Source organism: Scophthalmus maximus, chromosome 15 (genome assembly GCF_022379125.1).
Source record: "Scophthalmus maximus strain ysfricsl-2021 chromosome 15, ASM2237912v1, whole genome shotgun sequence".
NCBI lineage: Eukaryota > Metazoa > Chordata > Actinopteri > Pleuronectiformes > Scophthalmidae > Scophthalmus > Scophthalmus maximus.
Genome location: NC_061529.1, coordinates 20,296,987 through 20,318,305, shown reverse-complemented (window position 1 = coordinate 20,318,305; position 21,319 = coordinate 20,296,987). Strand labels below are relative to the sequence as shown.

General features: G+C 40.3%; 1 protein-coding gene across 1 annotated transcript; it reads left to right on the top strand.

Moving 5' to 3' along the window:
* The first annotated feature begins 111 nt into the window (after positions 1-111).
* On the top strand, positions 112-20,832 carry gabrg1 (gamma-aminobutyric acid type A receptor subunit gamma1). Its single transcript, XM_035609558.2, has 9 exons — positions 112-459; positions 9,364-9,524; positions 10,220-10,287; positions 12,527-12,747; positions 13,040-13,122; positions 15,743-15,880; positions 17,913-18,065; positions 18,926-19,128; positions 19,205-20,832. Exons 1-9 carry the CDS (start codon positions 266-268, stop codon positions 19,484-19,486), a joined length of 1,503 nt encoding a protein of 500 aa, XP_035465451.2. The 5' UTR covers positions 112-265; the 3' UTR covers positions 19,487-20,832.
* Positions 20,833-21,319: the final 487 nt, after the last annotated feature.

The window sequence follows — 21,319 nt, the reverse complement described above, 5'->3', positions numbered from 1 at the left end:
TCTGAATACATACAAATCAATGTGAATAGTTGGGATCAATAATAAGAATGTGCAATGATCAATTCAGCCTTTATTCAAAGGGAAACACAGATCTTTTTTGGGGGGGCTGTTTTCGGCGCCGCCAGCGTGAGAGCAGCGCGTGTCAGAGCAGCCCGTTCGCGGCACTGCGGATGGACGCGAGCCGAGTCAGCTCTCCGGCACCATCCTCGCTCACTCTGCCACGTCCCCCCCCCCCCTCCTCACACAGCATGGACGCATCTCTCGCATGCTGCAGTCCCTACATCTGATCCCCATCCGCCGACCCGACGCACGCAAACGCCCCGTCTCCCTCGCGGCTCCCGCGGACACGGCCAGGGCTCGTTTGCCCGCTGTGGAGGAGAGGATGAGGCGGCCATCTGTCAGGGCTGTGGAGCGCAGCGCCATGAAACCCTGGCTGCTCTTCGCACTGCTCGGACTCTGGTAAGTGTGTGCGGAGCCTGTACGGGTGTGAACGGGGAGGCATGTCTCCGCCATGGTGAGAGGAGTCGGGCGCGTGTCGGCAAATGGTTGCAGACGTTGATGCCTCCGCGTTGCTGCGGTGTCATGGCTGTGTTTCACATCTGGCATTCTACCTGTGATCACGGAACAGCGGGTCCTTGCGTAAAATGGGGCCTTGTGGGGGCAACGATCTGAGGAATATAATAATGATGATCTGCCCCGTCTGGAAAGGATCCTTAAAAATGAATCGATCTTAATCAATATCCGTCGTTTTTCGAATCTTTGTGGAAGCCCATTGACGTATTGGGTGTGTTTTGGCCACTAAATAAGGGGACACAATTCTACCTGCATTGCCCCATTGTATTGTCAGAGGGTCTACCCTGAGCACGTTTCTGTTTTAGTAGGCTACAGCAGCACAGTGTCAAGTGGGTAATGATGGATGGGTCTGTTGCTTGAAACCTGGTCACACAGGTGTGACTTGTGACTTATGTCTGGTGAGGACAGGCCTTCAACACATGTAACAATTTCAGTATTTAAAGTGCTGAGTAGATACTGTTTATCTTAAATTGCAAAATTAATCTCAAAATGGCTCTTTAAATCAAGTTTTTGTGACCCCAATTTCCAATGTTTCTGCCTGTTACATTCTATCAACCTTTGGTGTTTGATCTACTGTTTTGAGGCCTGCCTTTTGGCAGTTGGGTTTAAATCATGTTCTGCTTACTGTTTATTCACCGTCTGTTGTTCACTGTGCCAGGTTTTCACATTCGTCTGCTGAGGGGGAAACGTGTCTCTCATGTTAAACCTCAGTTTAACACCTGGACAATTTTGGAAATTAACAACAAATTGGGCATGGATCCTCAATTTAATGGATGTAGATGTACTCTAAGAATTCAGCTACTTAATTGAACTTTAGTGTTATCAGACAAATTACTATTCAAAGTGAGTATTTCTAAAGATCTTTGAAACATGTCTTGCAGGGATGTTTAAGTAAAACAAGAACAAATTACGCATTTTTGAGAAAATCAAAGATTAGATGAATAATAAGTTCACAACACTTCTGAGGGAGTGAAATAGGCCATCATCTGGTCTTGCAGTTTCTGTCCTTATAAACTGCAGGGCCCCTCCCCATATCAAGTCCACCTGTTTTCTAAATTTCTGCCCCAAATAGTATTGAATATAACAAGCCGCTACCTGGAAATATATTTTCCCCATCGTAAATTCCATGTTTAAGTTTTCTTTTAAATAATATCTCCCTTATTTCTCATCCGAATAAAATGGGTCTCTCTGATAATTTAATTAACCTATGGGATTATGTGATAGCCATCCTTTTTAATAATTTTGACTTCATTTCTGAAAAAATGTTTTTTCATTTGTAAGTGTTTGTGATACTACGAATACATGACATCATCATGGCAATGAAAACCATAACCACTTTCTCAAATATTTAGAGTTCATATTCACCCCTGTTCCTCCTATCACCTTTGCTATATAATGACTGTATTTACATTTAATTAACACTTTCAAAAGTAGCAATACTGCAATGTAATCACTGGTGCACATTACATTAGCCATCTGCACACCTGGACCAGAGGGCAAATTCAGAGGTGTATAATGGAGCTGCTGTAATTGTGGGGGAAACCATGTGGCTGAATTTCCAGGAAGTTGCCCTTGTGCTAAGGCAGGACAGAAGATCAGGGATGAGAATGAGGTTTCATATGCAGAAGCAATGATAAGAAGTGAATCAAGTTAAAATGATATTGGCCTTGTGCCTTGTGGAGTCAAACAATATAATATCAAGACAATACAGAAGAGGTACAGTGGCAGATACATTACATTGCATTCATTTAGCAGACGCTTTTGTCCAAAGAGACTTAAGGTAAGTGCATTCCACCATGAAGATACTACACAAAAGTGCATGAATCAAGAGAGTATCTAAGTAACATGTATCAAATAGGTAAAAACAGCTTATAAGGGATTCTGCTGTCCTGACATGTCGGCAGACCATTTAGGAGGGAGTTGCAGTTGTCTAGGCGTGAGATGACAAGAGCCTGCACCCAAAACCTGCATAGCCTTCTCTGTGAGGAACGGACTCCTGATGTTGTGATGGATGAATCTGCAGGAGTCATCACTGCGATGTTGGCAGCAAAGGACAGCTGGTCGTCCAGTGTCATATCCAGGTTCCTTGCAGTTTGAGCAGAGGTCACCACATAGTTCTCAATGGTGATGGAGAGGTCGTTGGTGGGAGACGTCTTCCCTGGGAAGAAAAGCATCTCGGTCTTGTCCAGATTGAGCTTCAGGTGGTGCATTGACATCCACAGACAAATGTCAGCCAGACATGCAGAGATTCATACTGCCAGATAGGTTTGTGGGGTAAAATATGTTTCCCCATAAGCACTTTATGCATGTAGGAATAACTGGAAGCCAGTTATAACCAATGGTCAGGAATTAAATAGGAAACCAGATTTAATAAAGTTGGGTGCAAAAATCTGGCCACTTTCCCAGAGTGGGACAGGTGGAGGAAAGAGAGTCAGGGGTGGTGTCCCCCATTTATTAAGATACATTTACAGTATAGAAAAGTAGAGCTCAACCTTGACCTTGAATGTGAGAATGTTAAAGGGTGTTGTTCACATGGAAAGATTTGTGTATTTCTGTTAGGGGTGTAAAGATCCACCGATACGAAACAGTATCCGGTTGTATTATCACAGATACGACTACATTGAGAGACAGACATTCTCTGGAGTGGGGCCAAAGCGAGCCGGCCCCTCCTCCAGACGGGCTGCTCTCCAGACGGGCTGCTCTTCCTCAGACGGCGTGTCATTGTATCAGGAATGGAGGATCACTACTGTCGCTGTGTCTGCAGCTCGACCGGGTTGATATTTGTATCGTGACGAGTGAGAGGGCTTGGCATAAAGTGAACAAGGAAGTTGGACACTATAGCTTCAGCCCCAGTTAGCATGACCACTTTGTGTAGGTTTGCCATCGCCACTCCTGTCTGCCTTTTTTCTTCAACATCACATGTTTACGCGCGTGTGTGTGCGTGCGTGTGCGTGCGTGTGGCTTTCCCATTGCTTCATTTATAGAATTGGATTTATAGATTGAATCGTATGTCATTGAATCGTATCTCATCGAATCGCATCGATTCAATATTAATAAAAAATTGCACTGAATCGTTTCTATATTAAAATGTATCGTCCCTGAATGGTATTGTAGCCCATGTATCTAGATATGTATTGGATCGTCTTATAAGGGAGAGATGCACACCCCTGATATCTGTAATTGGTTCTGGTTTACAGCCTGACGATGAGACTGTAAGATGGACATAGAGCCTCCAGTTGTATGGGCTGTGGACTTTAAGCAGCATGGAGTAGAACTTAATATAGAAACAGAGCTTAGACAGACTTGGCCAATATTAAATCTGCTTGTTGATTTTCCCACTACAAAGATTGATTAGCTCACAGGATTATCTCTTTTCCAGTACAGCAGGGCTACCTGGTTGCGGGTGTGCTGTCAACTGATGATGCACCACCCTGAGTTGATGAAATATAAAGTCACTGCCCAGTCTTGCTTTTAGCTGTTGCTTTGTGCAACGGTTGTTGGTATGTGTCATGATAGATTTCCAGGCTGTTGTTTTGATTTTGCTCGGCATCTACCGCTTATGGTGCGTTCACAACGGACGCAATGCGAATGTTCGCGTTGCTTTGCTCGCACGAGTTTGAACTTGAAAGATGTTTGAACATTTTTGCCCAGAGCCTTTCAGGGCACTTCCTAACTGTGCACCTAGCTTCAGTTATGGTACCAAAATACATCCTTTACAACATCAGCTTTCCCAAAGTGAAAAGAACCGAAACACTACTGGCACGTGCCAAGCAACATCATTTCTTAGAACACAACTTAACTTATGTCTAGATCATTGTCTCAGAGCATGCTGGGAGTCTCCACACATCTACCAATAACACACTAGTTTCAGAAACAGACTGTTTCTAGCATTCAGTCAAATATCTGTTAAACTTGGTTAGCACAGTACCACAAGTCAAGGAAATATTAAAAACACTGTATGCTCTCTCATCAACTTGCTGTATGTTTAAAAAAAATTTAAAAAGTGTCTCCATTCTGAATTGAAACTGTGAGACTGTTGTGTGTGAAAATGTCAGGACTTCAGCAATTTCAGAAATAATCTGGCACCAACCATCATATTCAATGGTCAAAGTCACTGACATCACATCTTTCACCATATTTCTGTTGTTTGATGTGGACATTAACTGAAACTGCTGATCAGTGTTCCCTGTGTCTATAATTTACCAGAACAAATTGGATCCCTCTTTCTTCAATACTTTCAGATCGGATTTCTCGTATTTTTGTACCTTTTACCCACTAACAGAACATAAAGTTAAAATTAAGTCTTGTGTGGTAAAAATGTAAGTAACAAAATATTTTTAAATGTTATATTATATATACATGATACAAAGTTTCAGTTAATTTTTAAGTTGAATATTGTTCAGACAAATAACATGAATGAGAATATAGGACAGTTTCTTTTACAGAAAAAGCAATTTACTCCTACTATAAAAATATCAAAAACCTAATAAAATCCTGGTTCATCTTGTTGATTAGCACACAGCCGTGAAGTGAACTGAGTGAACTGCTGTGGAATCAGTGAGTCAATTGCTAAATGTCTCCAGGATTCCAGTTGAATCAACACTCAGCAACAAAACAGGAACATTGAGTTGTGTGAATCAAGCAGCCTTAGCAGCAGCAGCATCCACGGCTCAGTGCTGGAGGTATTCCCCCAGTGTGTCATAATAAGCTTCAGTTCCTCCAATGGCTCCCCCGGAAAAACTATTGGGTGTAATGAACAGAGTGAGGAAACTCCCAACTTCTAAATATAAATACAAAGCCAGTGTTATAATCAACTAATGAAACAATTAAAATAACCTAAATTGAAATGAAACTCTTTGTTTCCAACCTTTCTGATCGTCAGACTGCTTGTGACCTTTATTTTACCTTTGCTGTCCTCACAGTGTCTTCACACATACATAATTATTTGTATTGCTGTTATTTTTCCTTGGCGTTCAGACCTCTAAATGTATTGAGTATTTCAATTTGTCAATGTCTTGCCCCCTCTCCTGCCACAAGTGGGCAGGACACAATTACATAATGTGCTGGTAACAAGTGTCAATATCCTCCCTAAATATTAAACTGTAAAAGTTTGATAACTACTACAAAAAGATGATAACTTATGAAATGAATGTGTTTTGTAACATACTGTGATAATTGTGTTGTTTCTACGTGTATAATTCTTTACCACAATTTTCAACTATTAATTTCCAACACAGTGTTGTGTGGTGGCACAACTTATACTTATGGAAAAGTATTTGAATTGGTTATTTTAAGTATTTATATAAAAATGTAAAGCAAACAGTAACACTAACTGTGTGAATGTGCGTGCCAATGGTTGTTTGTCTCTGTATATTGCGGGGCCCTGCAGTATGCTGGCATCCTGTCCAGGGTGTACCCCACCCCTCACCCACTGTCAGCACCCCCGCGAACCTTAAAAGATAAAGCGGTACAGATAATAATAATAATAATATATTTAATTTATAAAGCTCTTTTCATGGACCCAATGCGCTGGTACAAAACAAAAATAAATAAATAAATAAATAAAAAATAAAAGTGGAGCGGGGGGAGCTAGGGATATGCAGAGGAAAAGAGGTGGGTTTTTAGGCGTGACTGAAAGGTGGTGAGGGAGTCGGAATCACGGATCTCTTGGGGGAGGGAGTTCCATAGCCTGAGAACAGCCCTGGAGAAAGCTCTGTCTCCCAAGCTGCGGAGTTTGGTTTTGGGGGTGGAGAGGAGACCGGCAGAGGTGGATCTGAGGGACCGTGTGGGTTGGTAGGGGGAGAGGAGATCAGTGAGGTATTGGGGAGCAAGATGGTGGAGGGCTTTGAAGGTGAGGACCAGGACCTTGAAGGTAATTCGGTGGGAGACAGGGAGCCAGTGGAGTTGTTTTAGGACTGGGGTGATGTGTCAGGATTTGGTGTGGGTGATGAGACAGGCGGCTGCGTTCTGGACCAGTTGGAGTTTTTTGATGGTGCTGGGGCTGATGCCAAGGAGAAGAGAGTTGCAATAGTCTCAACGTGAGGAGATGAAGGCGTGAATGAGTCGTTCTGCGGCGGGGGGTGTGAGTGAGGGTCTGATCTTGGCGATGTTACGGAGGTGAAAGAAGGAGGTTTTGACTATGTGGTGGATATGGGGTTCAAGGGAGAGGGTGGAGTCGAATGATGGATGGATGGTTCAATTGGAAAATTAAAATGAATATCAAAAAAATTTCGGAAACTAAATAGAATTTATTCAAACAACAAATTCAGTTATTTACCCTTTAACATTATTAACAACAGCTACAACACTGACCGGTCAGTTATATGCACTTTAGGCTATGTCCAGTCTATTGTAGTGAGTGATGGTGTGTGCCGGAGATGGGCTTGGAAGAGATTAGAGCAAGTGTCTGTACCTATGTGAGGACGTAGAGAATGATTACTAAAAAGTAGCAGAGTAGGTGGGCATGTGTGTCTGAGTGAGATGTTGAGTTTTGTGAACGCTGTAGGGTGGAATCCCAGACAAACTTGGTTGGGGGCCATTTGGATGCTGTTGCCAACAGCAAAGACAGGCAGCAGGTTGTAGGTTCTTGTGTAAGGGGGGGTCCACTCTCCAGCACCGAGTGTTGACAAGGTGCTCCTGCTGCACTTGGAGACACCTCATTGCGTTGTACTAGCAGACGCCCCCACAGCGCACTCTGATTGGACAAAAGCTGTGTGGTTTTAAAGGCTTGTGCTGCATTTGTGTGCTCCTAAGCTACAATGGTAGTGTGGAAAACAAAACAACAAATATTCCAACTGTGTGTTAAGAAAATTGTTTTGCGTTGATAGCATTTAAGTTGGCCCAGATATGCCAAGATTTGTGTTTTTCGCAGCTAGCTACACAAATTTGTTGATACGTAATTTCCACATTTTTGAATGAAACAAAATTAATTTCGTAAATTTTTGTCAGCTCCATCTGGAGATGCTACTTGCCAAGTTTCGTGCAGATCGGACGCATGGCCTCGGAGAAGTTCCGATAGAGCGCGATTTTGCGGCAAAAAAGTCCAGGCGGAAATGGCCATGGCCTATCTAAGGACATTCAGCTCCATTCAGGGAACACATGGATATAAAGTTGTCTGATGTACGGAATGGGAGTCATAGGCCAAAACACGTTTTTTTAAATTGTAGCGCCCAGTGGCACCGCTGGTACCAGCCTCCTCTGGTTTGGACCCCTAATAACTTATTTTATACCATTGCTCTTTTCCTCACACCTCTTCCACGAACAGTCATTGGTTCACCACAATGTTTTCTTTCCTTTCTCTGTGGAGCAGTTGACCAGGGATAAAGTCCCCCTCCACACAAAATAATGTATTTCTCCTTGTTACTAAAGGTGCATGTTTGAACCTCTCTGTGCAGAATGACGTATATGCAGAGTTTGACATTGCAAAGTTGTTTTCACATTCATCTTCTGTAAGTGGAAAGTCTCAGTCTGAAAGTCATTGTGCTCATAAAACACACAACTAGAGCACGTTGTCGTGTGCAATTTTTGAAACTGCAGGCAGTGTAAAGCGGGCCCTCGCGTACGTTGCAAGTCGGGATGTGTTGGGATTTCACATCCCGTGTCCACGTACATAATGTGTTGAGTGCACCATGTAAATCGGATGATGTTTGTAAGTAGTATGTAAGTAATACTTTCTGTTGTCAGTAGATGGCGCTATGACCACGGCTCAATATTGACATGCAAATATGTTAAGGGTTGGACTATTATCATTCCTGAGAAAGTTGGTGAAGATATGAGCATGAGGAGTGGAGTTATGGCATTCTGATGTTTCATGGTTGCACATTGAAATTCGCCGCCACGCCACAAGGAGGGCGTTAGACGAAACATCACATTTCTCTACATCACATAAACCAAGTCCTGAAGCTTTTCTGAGCAATTTTGAGGTGGATCTGGTAAACTTGCAAGGCAGAGGAGCGTCCCCTATCATTGAGCAACATCAAACTTTGCCGGGAGGCCACGCCCATGGCATTTGACATAATAAAAGTATTTTGATTACTTTTTATCACAAAGGTCTGTATATGACTGCGACCGAATATGGAGTGGCTCACATTAATTCTGGAGGAAGAGTTCGTTAAAGTATGATGTAAGGAAATGTCCCGAAATTCTGCAATTTTGCACAAAAATTCAAATGGCCGACATCCAGGTGGGTGGAGCTAATGGCTCACTAAGGCCTTTTTGTAGGTCCTCATATGATAAATGTGCATATTTATAATAATTTATCAAATTTCGTTCATCTACATCAAATTTAAAGGTGGTTGCCTTGACTTTGAAATGTTACAGGGCACTAGCGAGCCATTGCCTAATTGCACTAAAGAGCCATTTTAGTCATCAGGATTTGCCTGTTGACTGTTGCTACTTGAAAGAAAACTAAAAATACAAGAAAATTGGTGAATGCGGGAAGTCCTCCTAAATCACTTGTACGCACGATATAAAAACAAATCTGTTTGTACGAATGGCTCTTGCATGAGGCCCAATGATTCTATAGTTTGTGATTATACATTAATAAAATCATTATCAATATTATATTACATTTCTGCCAATAGCTCCTCCTATATGATAATTGATAACGTTTACTGTTGGGAGGAGATTCAAATTGCATAATTGCTCAGATCTGACCACAGAGCTATTCCATACAATTATCAACACTTATTACTTATTATATACATTTTCTTGCATTCCCAGACACCCAATTAACAACATGCAAATATTATTTACTTTGTTTCTTACAGTGTTTTTTGATTTACTCCACAGTGCAGCGCTTGGTCCCAGCAAACAGGAGGATGAGGACTATGAAGATGTGCCCATTAATAAGACCTGGGTCTTATCACCGAAGGTCTATGAGAGTGATGTGACCTTGATCCTAAATAAACTGTTGCAGGGCTACGACAACAAATTGCGGCCTGACATCGGAGGCAAGTCAACTTCATAATTTATTTTTGGTTTTGATTGGTCTGGTATTCAGACTGCAGTATTTCCTTAAATTGGTTTCCTGTTGATAATTTAAATATTGGCGTTGAGGCAAATTTGTGGTGTGTGACTCTGGGCTTTATGAATACAATTTGACTTGACTTGACATGAAATCCCTCAATGAAATGGTGTTCACTGCCTGTCATGGTAACTTAGTTAATTATTTCAGTTTTATAGTTTCCATCAGTAAAAAATTATTCTGCCTAGTTGTCGTGAACGTTTCAGTTGCCCTGATTTGCCATTGTACTCCACAAGTACAGTACTGTACATGTAACGCCATTTCTAAGTAATCACACATCATTCACACACTTACCACACAGCCATCAGGTACAAGTCAGGGTTCAGTGTCTTGCCTCAAGGTACTTCAGCATTTGGACTTTCTGGTTCGTGGAGGACCCACTCCATCTCCTGAGCATTAGTAGAATTAGTTTACTGACAATTCTATATATATGCCTTTTGATTACTTAAATTCAATGTCTTTACTTTTATTTCGACAAAAAGTGGAATCTATATAGTACAGTCATTTAAGAGAAGAAGATGTTGTTCTTTGTTATCATTCTTGATAACACAGACAGCATATTTGTGGACAACAATTAAAATCTACAGTGTAAATCGATGTATGTCTTCATTTATATTTCAGTGAGGCCGACAGTGATTGAAACAGCCGTTTATGTCAACAGCATCGGACCAGTAGACCCCATAAACATGGTGAGACAGCTTCTTCTCACTTTCTTCTTTGCTGTTTTAATGGATAGTAGTAACATCAATCCCTCAGGTCAAAAATATGCTGCTCAATTTAAAATTTTGACCTGATGATGGTGCTTTTTCACGGGATTTGGGATTACTGTGAAGCAAAAAAATCTGGATTATTCTGATCCCATCAGAAGGGTGGATTCAGACTGGATTTCAGAAACAAATTGTAGTGAAACTTTGACATTAGTCAAACAAATATTTATATCATTTATTTATATTGGACCTGATTTTTTTTTAACCATAACATTGATAAAGTAGATTAAGTAGAAATTCTGCTTTCGGTACAGTAAGGTTAAACTAAAGGATTTTGTCCCCCTGAAATGATCCTCGAAATAGCTGTCAATATCAAACAAAAATTATAAAATTATAACTTTCATTTTTCACTTTATATTAATTACAATCACACAATTTATAATAGTCTCTAACAATTTAATCCTGTATTGCATGTCCAGTCAGTCCCTCATTCTGAACTTCTTAAATGAGAAACAGAAACTCAGATTCATCGGTCAGAGAAACAAATCAATCTCACACAACAACAGCAAACCAAAGCCAGAATTCAGACCCACCTCCTAAAAGCAACTTCTAGTATTTGGTGGCTCCACAAAAGAAGAAATACTCTGAATTTTCTTTATTGTTCAACTACAAGGCATTGTAAATTTGGATTTGAAACATGTGGTAAGAATATCCATAGTGTATTCCATAATATGTATTTATTTATTTATTTGTTGTGGGCCAGGGGCCTATTCCAGGAAGCCGGTTTAAAAAACTTCGACCTTAAACCTGAACTCTGACTTGATCTGCTCTCAGATGGGAAACTCAGAGTTTACAGTTCAAGAAAAGCAGTTCTGAGTTAGTTAGATCAACTGTGATTATTTTCACACGGAGTTACACGTGTCCGCCGAATTTAAAAAGCCATCATCAATGGAGCTCCGATACTACGGGTCGCCATTGCAACCAAGGCGAAAACAAGGTCCTCCTACATCCCGCTGTTAGAGTTGGAGACACAACTTCGTGCTTATGGAGAAAATAAGATAATTCTGACAAAAGTGAGCATCACAGCTGCAGCTGATGAGGAGAGACAGGTGGTGTGAGAGACAGTTACTGCCCGAGTCAACTCGTAAGACTGAATAAAATAATCAAATGATTTAAAATGATGATTAACTCCACAAAGGTCATGTCTAAGATGCTGGTATAATGTTAAGTGTCACTGTCAGGAGGCCGGGGTTCGATTCTTTCGCTCAAGTCTGAAAACATGCGATTTTATCTACTTAGAAATTTTTTTTTTAAGGTGATTGTGCCACGGGCACAAAAATAATAATGGCTGCAGCTGTAAATGAATTATAAGAACATAATGCAGATAAGTAAGGCATATGGTTTTATTCAGATTCCACAAGAAAACGTCAGTGGCTATTTCAACCTGTTGTACAGAAAACTCCCGTTCGAAAAAAAAGTGCAATGCTAATACTATGATCTGGTCGGAGCATGTCCGTGATATTATAATGCTGAAATAAGGTCGGAGAATATTTTTCAGATATGTGAGAGATTGTGAGAGAAAACTTGAGGCTACTGAATTAATTCTGCTTCCATATCGATATTGATCAGGTTAACGAGGAAAGGACACGCAATTTATTGACCGCTAGGTCAGGATCAGGAAAAGGGAGGAGTTAAATAGAAACTCTTTATTTCAAGTAAAACCTGCCAGCGAGCAGGTTAGGTTCACACAGCAGTTACCTTGGTAACTGACCTACACAGAGTATCCCTCTTTTCAGGGTTAAAATACTCAGAGTTTCGCCCCAGACGAGGGTCTGACTGTTTAAAAATACATTTAAACGAAAAAGGGGTGTTTGTATTGTTTTCTGTTTCTTTACTTACATACACTTTGAGTGACACTTGCTATTCTACCCATTTGTTGTTCACATACTTTGCAGTTTCATTGAAAGCACTGGTTATCCAGATTTGGTCATCTTGAAAAGTTTGAACCTGGATTAGGGTGACCCAATCCAATGTTGCTTTGAAAAAACGGGACAAAAGTAATCTGGATTAGGTGATCCTGAATAGCAAAACATATGATTTCCAAATCCAGATCCTTTTAATCTTGTAAGGACTTTTTTTTAGGTAACAGTTTAGATGTCTTCTTATAACCTGAAGGTTTGTAATAAACTGTATTCGCACCGATTACCTGACTCTGTTGCAGGAATACACCATTGACATCTTCTTTGCCCAGACGTGGTATGACAGTCGGCTGAAGTTCAACAGCTCGATGAAGCAGCTCATGCTGAACAGTAACATGGTAGGCAAAATCTGGATTCCTGACACATTCTTCAGGAATTCACGCAAATCAGATGCCCACTGGATCACCACTCCTAACCGCCTGCTGAGGCTGTGGAGCAATGGGAGAGTCATGTACACACTAAGGTAGGACTGGGTTATGCAGGCAGTTTTTTAACCTTTTTTCATGTTGAAGTATCAGCTTTTCAAAGATTTTTGTTGTCTTTGCAGCTTTTAGTGTGTGTATCTGTGTTTTGGTCATGTAGTTCTATTTAGGTGACACCAATTTGTCAAAGCACAATCTAATGCTTATATATTTTTCTATATTTGTTGGAATAATTACAGAGAGAACAAAGTACCTTTTTTCAGTCACACTTGGGAGGGAAACAAACAATGCTGAGACTTGTTTCTTCTCTGTCACAATTCTGTTTTCTGTCAGGTTGACTATTAATGCGGAGTGTTACCTTAAGCTGCATAACTTTCCAATGGATGAGCACTCATGCCCCCTGGAGTTTTCAAGCTGTAGGTGGTCAAACGTTTTCCCCTTCCATTTTCGAACCAGTCATCTCGACTTCAACTTGCCCAGAGAGAGGGGCTTCTGTGTGGGCTAGCACAGAGCCTAAGCCCTTGTTTCTTCTCTTTGCAAAAAGATCCATCTGCTTGAGGCTGCCCTCTCTAAGCCTGTACCAATCTATCATCAGCTCCACCAGCAGAGAGAGGTCACCCAGTCCCATTTTCTCTGATAGACTTAATGCATTATGCACCCTGTCCCAGTCTGATTCATACTGTCTGTGTCATCCTTCATTTGTCTCTTGCATTGTGCTTTAGCCTCTCATGATCTTAATCTTCCACACTCTACTGAGAAATGCCATTCCATTGGGTTGAGGACAAATGTCGGGACCAGTACAGTCGCACTAAATGTCATCAAATGAGCTCAAACCACTGGAGATATCTGAAGTCCAGTGGAATTACATTTTGGAAAATCAGGTTAAAACTTCCAACTTGTGACTCATATAGTGATATTTCTGCAGCAGGGCTCTAAGGGTCAGAACGGATTTTGGACGCAGTGTGGTAAAGCAATGTCAGACCACTTTCATGTATTTTGGGACTGTTCTTTCATCCAGCCATTCTGAAAAGAGATTACAGAAGACATGAGTACCATTTTTAGATTAAAAGTTGATTGCTCCTTTGTCACATTATACCTGGGCAAATTCCCGGATAATCTCATGTCCCATGATAAGTACCTCTACAAAGTCCTTCTCGTTGTAAGCAAGAAACCCTCCATCTAAGGACGATTGGATTGCAATTGTCAACGAAATAAAATGTATGGAGAGACTGATCTTTTGCTTGAGGTTATAATTCAACCACTATATCAAGGTCTGGAAAAAAATGGTCTATATACTGTAGGAATAGACTGTGGAATGTAACCCACTTTAATTGTAAATTCCTGTTTTTTTTTTTCTTGCACTGTAGTATGCCCCACAACCTCCCTGTTTTCGATTGCCCTCTTTTCTTTTCTTTTTCTTTTCTTTTATTAACCTGAAAAACCAATAAAAAGAAAGCAAAAAAATGAGCACAAACCAGTGGTAATTTCATCAACAAAAACTATTGCCATGTTAATACCTGGCATTAACATGGGTCTTGGGTGATCTGTGGTGACCACTTATGATCCCACCTCACTTCGTCACTCAATATGCAAGTAAACACGTACATCATTTCCATTTGCAGGGCCAATACCAAATGCAATGTTGTTTTTAACAGTTGGGAGGAAGCTCCCTGTGCCCAGACTATCGCAAATTAAAAGAAAAAGTAGAAGAAATCTGACTGGGTCTATTCCTTGGCATGTTCCAGGTAAACTAAATCACTCAAGTCTATGGGTTTTTGAAAAGGTTCAGATGTGGTGAACAAATTCAGCTTATGCGATTTGAAATTGCGAATGAGTCATTACATCCACTCACACAGAGGATGTTAGTTGAGTAGGTGTTCCTTCACTGTGGTCCAGGACAACACGTGTAAACACTGATAAAAGATTGTGGCCACATGTCCCAGACCATTTCCCAATGTGGTCTAAATGATCTTATCTCAAATGCCAGGTATAAACAGGGCCTGAGATCTCACCTGAAAAACAAGAGTAACAAAACAAAATACATTGTGGTCAGTAAGTAAGCCTTCTCTTGGAATTGTACAAATAATCCTCTCTTTGATCAAAACCACGTAACTTCAACAGCAGAAACACTGGACCAATGTCTTATACTTAATGTAAGCATATTTTAATGATGTAATCTTTTCCAAACTTTAAACATGAAAATAATCTTTTCTTACACAAGTGGTTTTAACTGCCTATTAGTGATGTGACATTCGCAACCGATTCGGTTCCATAGAACGGCTCTTTAGGAAGAGCGAAGGGATCCGAGTCGCGCAGTGCTTTGGAGCCGTTCCTTTCATTTAGCTATAATGCTCTGCCCAATACTCATCTGTCCTAATCCACCCACTCCCCTTGAGGTGAGCAGAGAGGTTCAGGGCAGAACACACACTTTCAGTTTCCCCCTCCTGCACGTTGAGAGAAAGAGAGAGAGAGCCCGTGGTTGAGCGAGCTACTGAGTGAATGCAGGGAGGGGGCTGCATTAGATGACAAATAATTGAATCTAGTGACATATTTTATAATTTAGGTATGAGGACTTTTCAGCTAAAAGTATTTATGTGAATGACAATTTAGAGATTCATGTTTTCAAACCATGCAAATGTAAAATGCTTCAATTCAGAAGCACTACAAACTCATGTTAAACTGCCACACAGTAGAGCTCATACTTCCGCCAATACTGTAGCATCAACAAACAAACTTCACTTGACATATATTAATGACAAAGGGAATTTCTTTTCCCCTTCAGATAGAGTGAAAAGCTAACATTTACCTAACATATTTTCTGTGAACACAGGCAGCATTTGAAGACATCTTGCTTATTTGAAGACATTTTATGAGACTGCAAAGGTCAGGTCCATCTTGAATGCTCCATTTGCCTTGTCATTGCAGTGTTCCCCTGTGATGTGCTGTACACCAAATGACAGATGTGAGCTTCATATTGTTTATTATAGACATCCATAGGCTTATGATTAATCTGTTATGTTGGGCGTATTTCTGCAGATGGTTATCCCAAGAACGAGATCATGTACCGGTGGCAGAGACGGGCAGTAGAGGTGGCAGACCAGCGGTACTGGAGACTCTACCAGTTTGCTTTTGTAGGGTTGAGAAACAGTACCGATGTGGCACACACCCAGTCAGGTGAGTCCTGTTACATGTCTCCATCTTTACATGAAGTACATGTCAACATGAAAAATATCACAAAAAGATGTGGCCAAATTTATCAGTACCCAATCAGAAGATTCTCTGAAATAAGTTGAAAATGAAGGGGGGGAAAAGTAATTGGCAACCACTGTTCTCTATTTCACATTTAATGAAAGATAATAGGAACATGAAGCTGTTTGGGAATGGTCTTTCAGTGAGATGCACTTGATGATACCAAAAAATATTGACGACTTCAATTACCTTATTTATAATATGTGGATTGATGGATACCAATGACCGTGTCCAGGCCATTTTCAAAGATCTTTGTAGAATAAAGGAGAATGCAACTCTTTTCATAGCTTTTTTGTTTTATTCTGTGGCGAACTGAAGGCCTTGAGGTGTGCAAAACAAAGGAGCTGTTCATTTCAACACTGTCTTATGTAGTGAGACCCATTCACTGTCAATAATCATGTGTTGTGTGAGACTATTCCCACACGTGGGGAACAAATTAAGCCTTAATCGTTTATCATTAAATTAGCAAGGTCACCAGATTTTATTGTCAAAGTAACAGCTCAGCTCTTGTGTGAAATAAGATTTTGTTCATTTGAAATACTAACTGAAAAAGAAAATCAATGTGTCAGACAATGCCAATATCGTGGTGCAGGCCACATATAAGATAAAGTATGGGAAACATTGAGGAGTTTCCAATAGTTTTGGTCAATTATGAAACTAGTGGGTCGAAGGGCGTCAACTGAGTAGGCGGTCCTTCCATGTGGCCCAGGACACAGTTGAGTTCACAATGCTAAAAGTATTTGGACACGTCTCACAGACCACCTCTGAATGTGGTCAGAACTCAAATGCTTCCTCAGTGGGTGAGTTCACAGCTGTACTTAGAGCCGACTACTTGGGACCAGATCAGCTGAGACAGATTTTAATACCAGCTCTGAAAAGGATCTCGATCCTGCAAAATGTATATATAAAGATGGACATAGTGACTGGGTCCAGAAAATTAAGCTAATGTGCAGGTACCTGAAGCCTATATTCTCTGGAAACACCAGCAGAAGCAGAGGGTGACTCCCTCGTTGCGAAAATAAGTCAGTTTCTGTAGAAGTCTATGAGAAAATACTCTACTTCCTATTGATTTCTAACATCAGTAAACATATTTCTGAGGAGTTTATCGTCTCAATCTCTAGTTTCAAAACAGCATCATGTCCATTTTGTAAATTATGGTCCTATTTAGATTAAAATAGAAGATAAAGCACCATAGCGTGGATACAGCTTGATTGACAGCTGCTCCGTCCAATGGGTGCATGGTTACAGGTGTAGGTGGGTCAGAGGACAAGCTCACAGTCAGGCCCACTCCCAATTCTACATCAGGTTTTAAAAAAGCCAACATGGCGCTGAATCAGCAGTTCTCAAACCAAGGGGTGACGTCATGGTGGGTTGCCTCTTGGGCTTAACTGGTTGATTGTGGGAAAAAATAACCATTTACATTAAGATGTTGCCACAATATTTCATGAATTATTTCTCCCTGCTAAGAGGAAATCACAAGTACTTCACAAAATTTGAAAATATAGTGTTTCACAGCGCATGTTTAAAGTGAGGACCTCCGGAGAAATAATCCTTCAGACAATATTGTCTTTCACCCTCGACTGTATGACTGCAGTGCAGTGTTATATGTGTTTTTAAGAATTTAATAAATTCATTGGATAAATTGATCTGGAAGAATTGGTTAAGTGAGGAGTAAAAGTTCAAACACTTTTGGCAATGTCTGTAGATCCACTCTATTTATGTGCTGCATTTGTGTTCCCATGGGGCAAAGCAAGCCTATTTGTGTCTTCACATCTGTTTTTCGATAAACCACATGCAATGCAATGAAATAAAAGGAAAGAATGTAGTTTAAGAATGCATACTCCTCCAATCATATAAATTGTTAAACTACAATGGGTAACATAAATCCCTGTCTGTCTGAACATCTCATTTGTTGATCTTGTTTTTTATATCTGGATTTACCTTTTTAAACTTTCAGGGGAATATGTAATCATGACCATCTTTTTTGACCTGAGTCGAAGAATGGGCTACTTTACCATCCAGACCTACATCCCCTGCAGTATGATCGTGGTCTTGTCCTGGGTCTCCTTCTGGATCAATAAAGATGCCGTCCCAGCCCGCACATCTCTAGGTTTGACATGTTCTGATTGTACATGTTGCACATGTGAGAAATTGTACTGGCCAGTGTTTAATATATGTAAATATATATATTTATTTATTCTTAAAAAAAAACATTTTCACAGGAGAGATTTGATTATTTGTTCTTTTTTACCAGGCTCTTCAGTTATTTAAAGTGGCCTGAGCTTTGTTAGGAAACTGATTTCCCATATTTCCTTTCACCAATCAAGATTGAGCAACCTTTGAATCAGAATATGATGACAGTTGGTGGGTTGTTTGGTCACTGTATCTGTTCAAACTATTGCCACATAGTAATAATAAAGCAGATAAGAAGAGTTTCGACATAAAATGATGTGATATTTCCTGATTTCCTGATATTTAGTGTCTATCCATGCGATGTTTCTTGTGATGCTGCCTATCCAAAGAATTTCCACACCCATGCTTAACAGTTGGCCGATTTCTTTATTTATTTTGTTTTGTATCAAATATACCTTCTATTTCTCCAAACAAGTCTTTGGTGATTGTAACAAATCAACCCAATTTAGATTTCATTTGTCAACAGGAAATTTCTAGCTAGATGATATCTGTTTCATAGCCTCCCCGTCTTTATGGGCATTCAGTTTCAGATGGTCAGTCAGTTGCTTGGAAGATACCTCATCATCATTTGATGAATTACATTATCAGCTCTTGAGTTGTCTATAGCTGATAATTCGTAATGAGAGTTTCTTCATGAGTCAGTTATGCCTACTGAGTGTTTTACAAGAAGAAGGAGGCCCAAACCTGTATGCCAGTTACATTTGAAAAGTTACTTTAATGTCTGTTTTCTTTATACATTTATTCCATTGAGAAATGTGTCTGTGATTATCCATTTAGGTATCACCACAGTGCTCACTATGACGACTCTAAGCACCATCTCCAGAAAGTCCCTGCCCAAGGTTTCTTATGTCACTGCCATGGACCTGTTTGTCTCTGTCTGCTTCATCTTCACCTTTGCTGCCCTCATGGAGTACGGCACCCTGCACTACTTCACCAGCAACAGACAGACCAAGAAGGAAAAAGCCAACAATAACACACAGGTACCTTACACTTGATTTCAGTATTTTTAATTTGTCATTAGCATTTGACCCCACTGAATGTCAAACCCCTCAACAGCAGAGAGCATCAAGTATGGTGAATATCCGACCTGGAACGTCCCTGCTGCAGATGAACAACATCGTGCCATATCACGAGGAGGATGACTATGCTTATGAGTGTTTGGATGGAAAAGACTGTACCAGCTTCTTCTGCTGCTTCGATGACTGCCGCTCGGGCGCCTGGCGGGAAAACAGGATGCACGTACGAGTTTCCAAGATTGATTCTTATTCACGAATATTCTTCCCTACCGCATTTGGCCTTTTCAATCTGGTTTATTGGATAGGTTATCTGTATCTATAAAACCAGTATTCTTTAAAAAAGGACAACTGAAGTTTAACATCTGCAAACATTTCTCAGAAGCAGACCTGCTCTTGTAGCAAAAACAATATCTAGTGAACATTTAAGGCAAAAAAGTTAACTAAATTTAAGTCCAAATACAAATGAGGAATGACCGTGTCTTGTTTTTCACCTGCTATCAGGTGTTGTAGAGCAATATAGGTCAACCTCTACTCTCTTCATATGCCATGAAAAACATAATGGATTCTCATTGTACTCAGTGGGTAATCCTTAATGATTATTTTGCCCTCTGACATTACATCCATTAAATTTTATGTGGATATTCATGTTTGCCAGGGGTGAATCTGTTGTCACACTGCAAAAATAGTGTCACTAATGCTACAGCAAGGTGATATTATTAATCTTCAAATGCACTTCTTGAGATCTTTTATTCACATCAGGAAAGAAAATCTAATTTGCATGTACAAATCAGATCTAATTTCCATCTAAACTTGTTACATCAATCCCTCCATCTATTTATTCCCTGCAACCTTCCCACGGTGGCAGCCAGTTTAGTAAGTGTTGTTGCAGAAACTCCTTATCTAGGCCAGTGGATCTTCAGATCTTCAGCAACACTTTAGTTGTAGAAATAATAAAAAAGATTAAGAAAGTTTAAGAGTAAACGTGAATAGTAAAAAAGACACATAGATGCAGAGTCAAGAGTAGTTCTTAGATTTACTTAATTACATTAATTCAATGAAAGTATAGTAAACTGAGGTTGGTTCATGAACACAGACACAGAAAGCACCTGCTTTTATCCTAAAAGCTCTCCCTCCCAATGTGGGACTTATTCCCCTCGGTAGTTCCAAGTTTCATACAATGGTATTACCTTCTCCTAACACAATGGTGAACAATATAATTCCTACCTCAATAATAAAATAATGACCCTCTCAAGGTCTACATTTACTTCTTCCAACAATACGACTATGGCCCATTATTTTGGCTGCTTCTATCCACAATCTAATTCTTTAGTCATTAGTCAGAAGTCATAAGTAAGTGTTGGAACACCCATCAACAAATAAACTGAGGGCCAATCACATTCTTCAGCATAACATTCCAGCTCAGTCAAAAACAAGACCCTGAGATCCTCTCTAAAAACCCAAAGGGGGCAATGCATATATTTGCAGCAGTTTATTGTCTGTACAAGTCACAACACACTATGCTGCACACTGTGCTGTACTGGTGTTTGTAGATAGATAAATACCTTATTCATCTCAAGCTGGGAAATTCTGGTGTAGCAGCAGCACGTTTCACCCAGCACACATTAAAAAATATATACAATATTTACACAATAAATTTAAAATATACGAATTGCAAAAGAAAAAATATAGAAATTAAGAATAATAAATTCATAAATTCACAGAATTTACATGAAGTATTGACAGTGGAACACCGTCTATCTGTCAGCCAGAGGTGAGGTGTTATAAAGTGTTATGCTTGTGGCAGGAAAGATTTCCTGTAACGTTATTTGTGACAGCGAAGCTGAATCAGTCCAGTGTGAGGTGGAGAGGATGGTCCGGGTTATCCATGATGGATAACAGTTTGTTCATAGTCCTCCTCTCCACCACAGCTTCAAACTCATCCATCTTGCAGCCTATTACGGAGCCAGCTTTCTTGATCAGTTTGTTCAATCTGTTCATGTCGCTGGCTTCGATGCTGCTCCCCCAGCAGACCACAGTGAAGAACAGTACGCTGGCAACAACAGACTGATAGAACATCTCCAACATCCTGCTGCACACATTTAAGGATCTCAGCTTCCTCAGGAAGTAGAGTCTGCTCATCCCCTTCTTGTACACA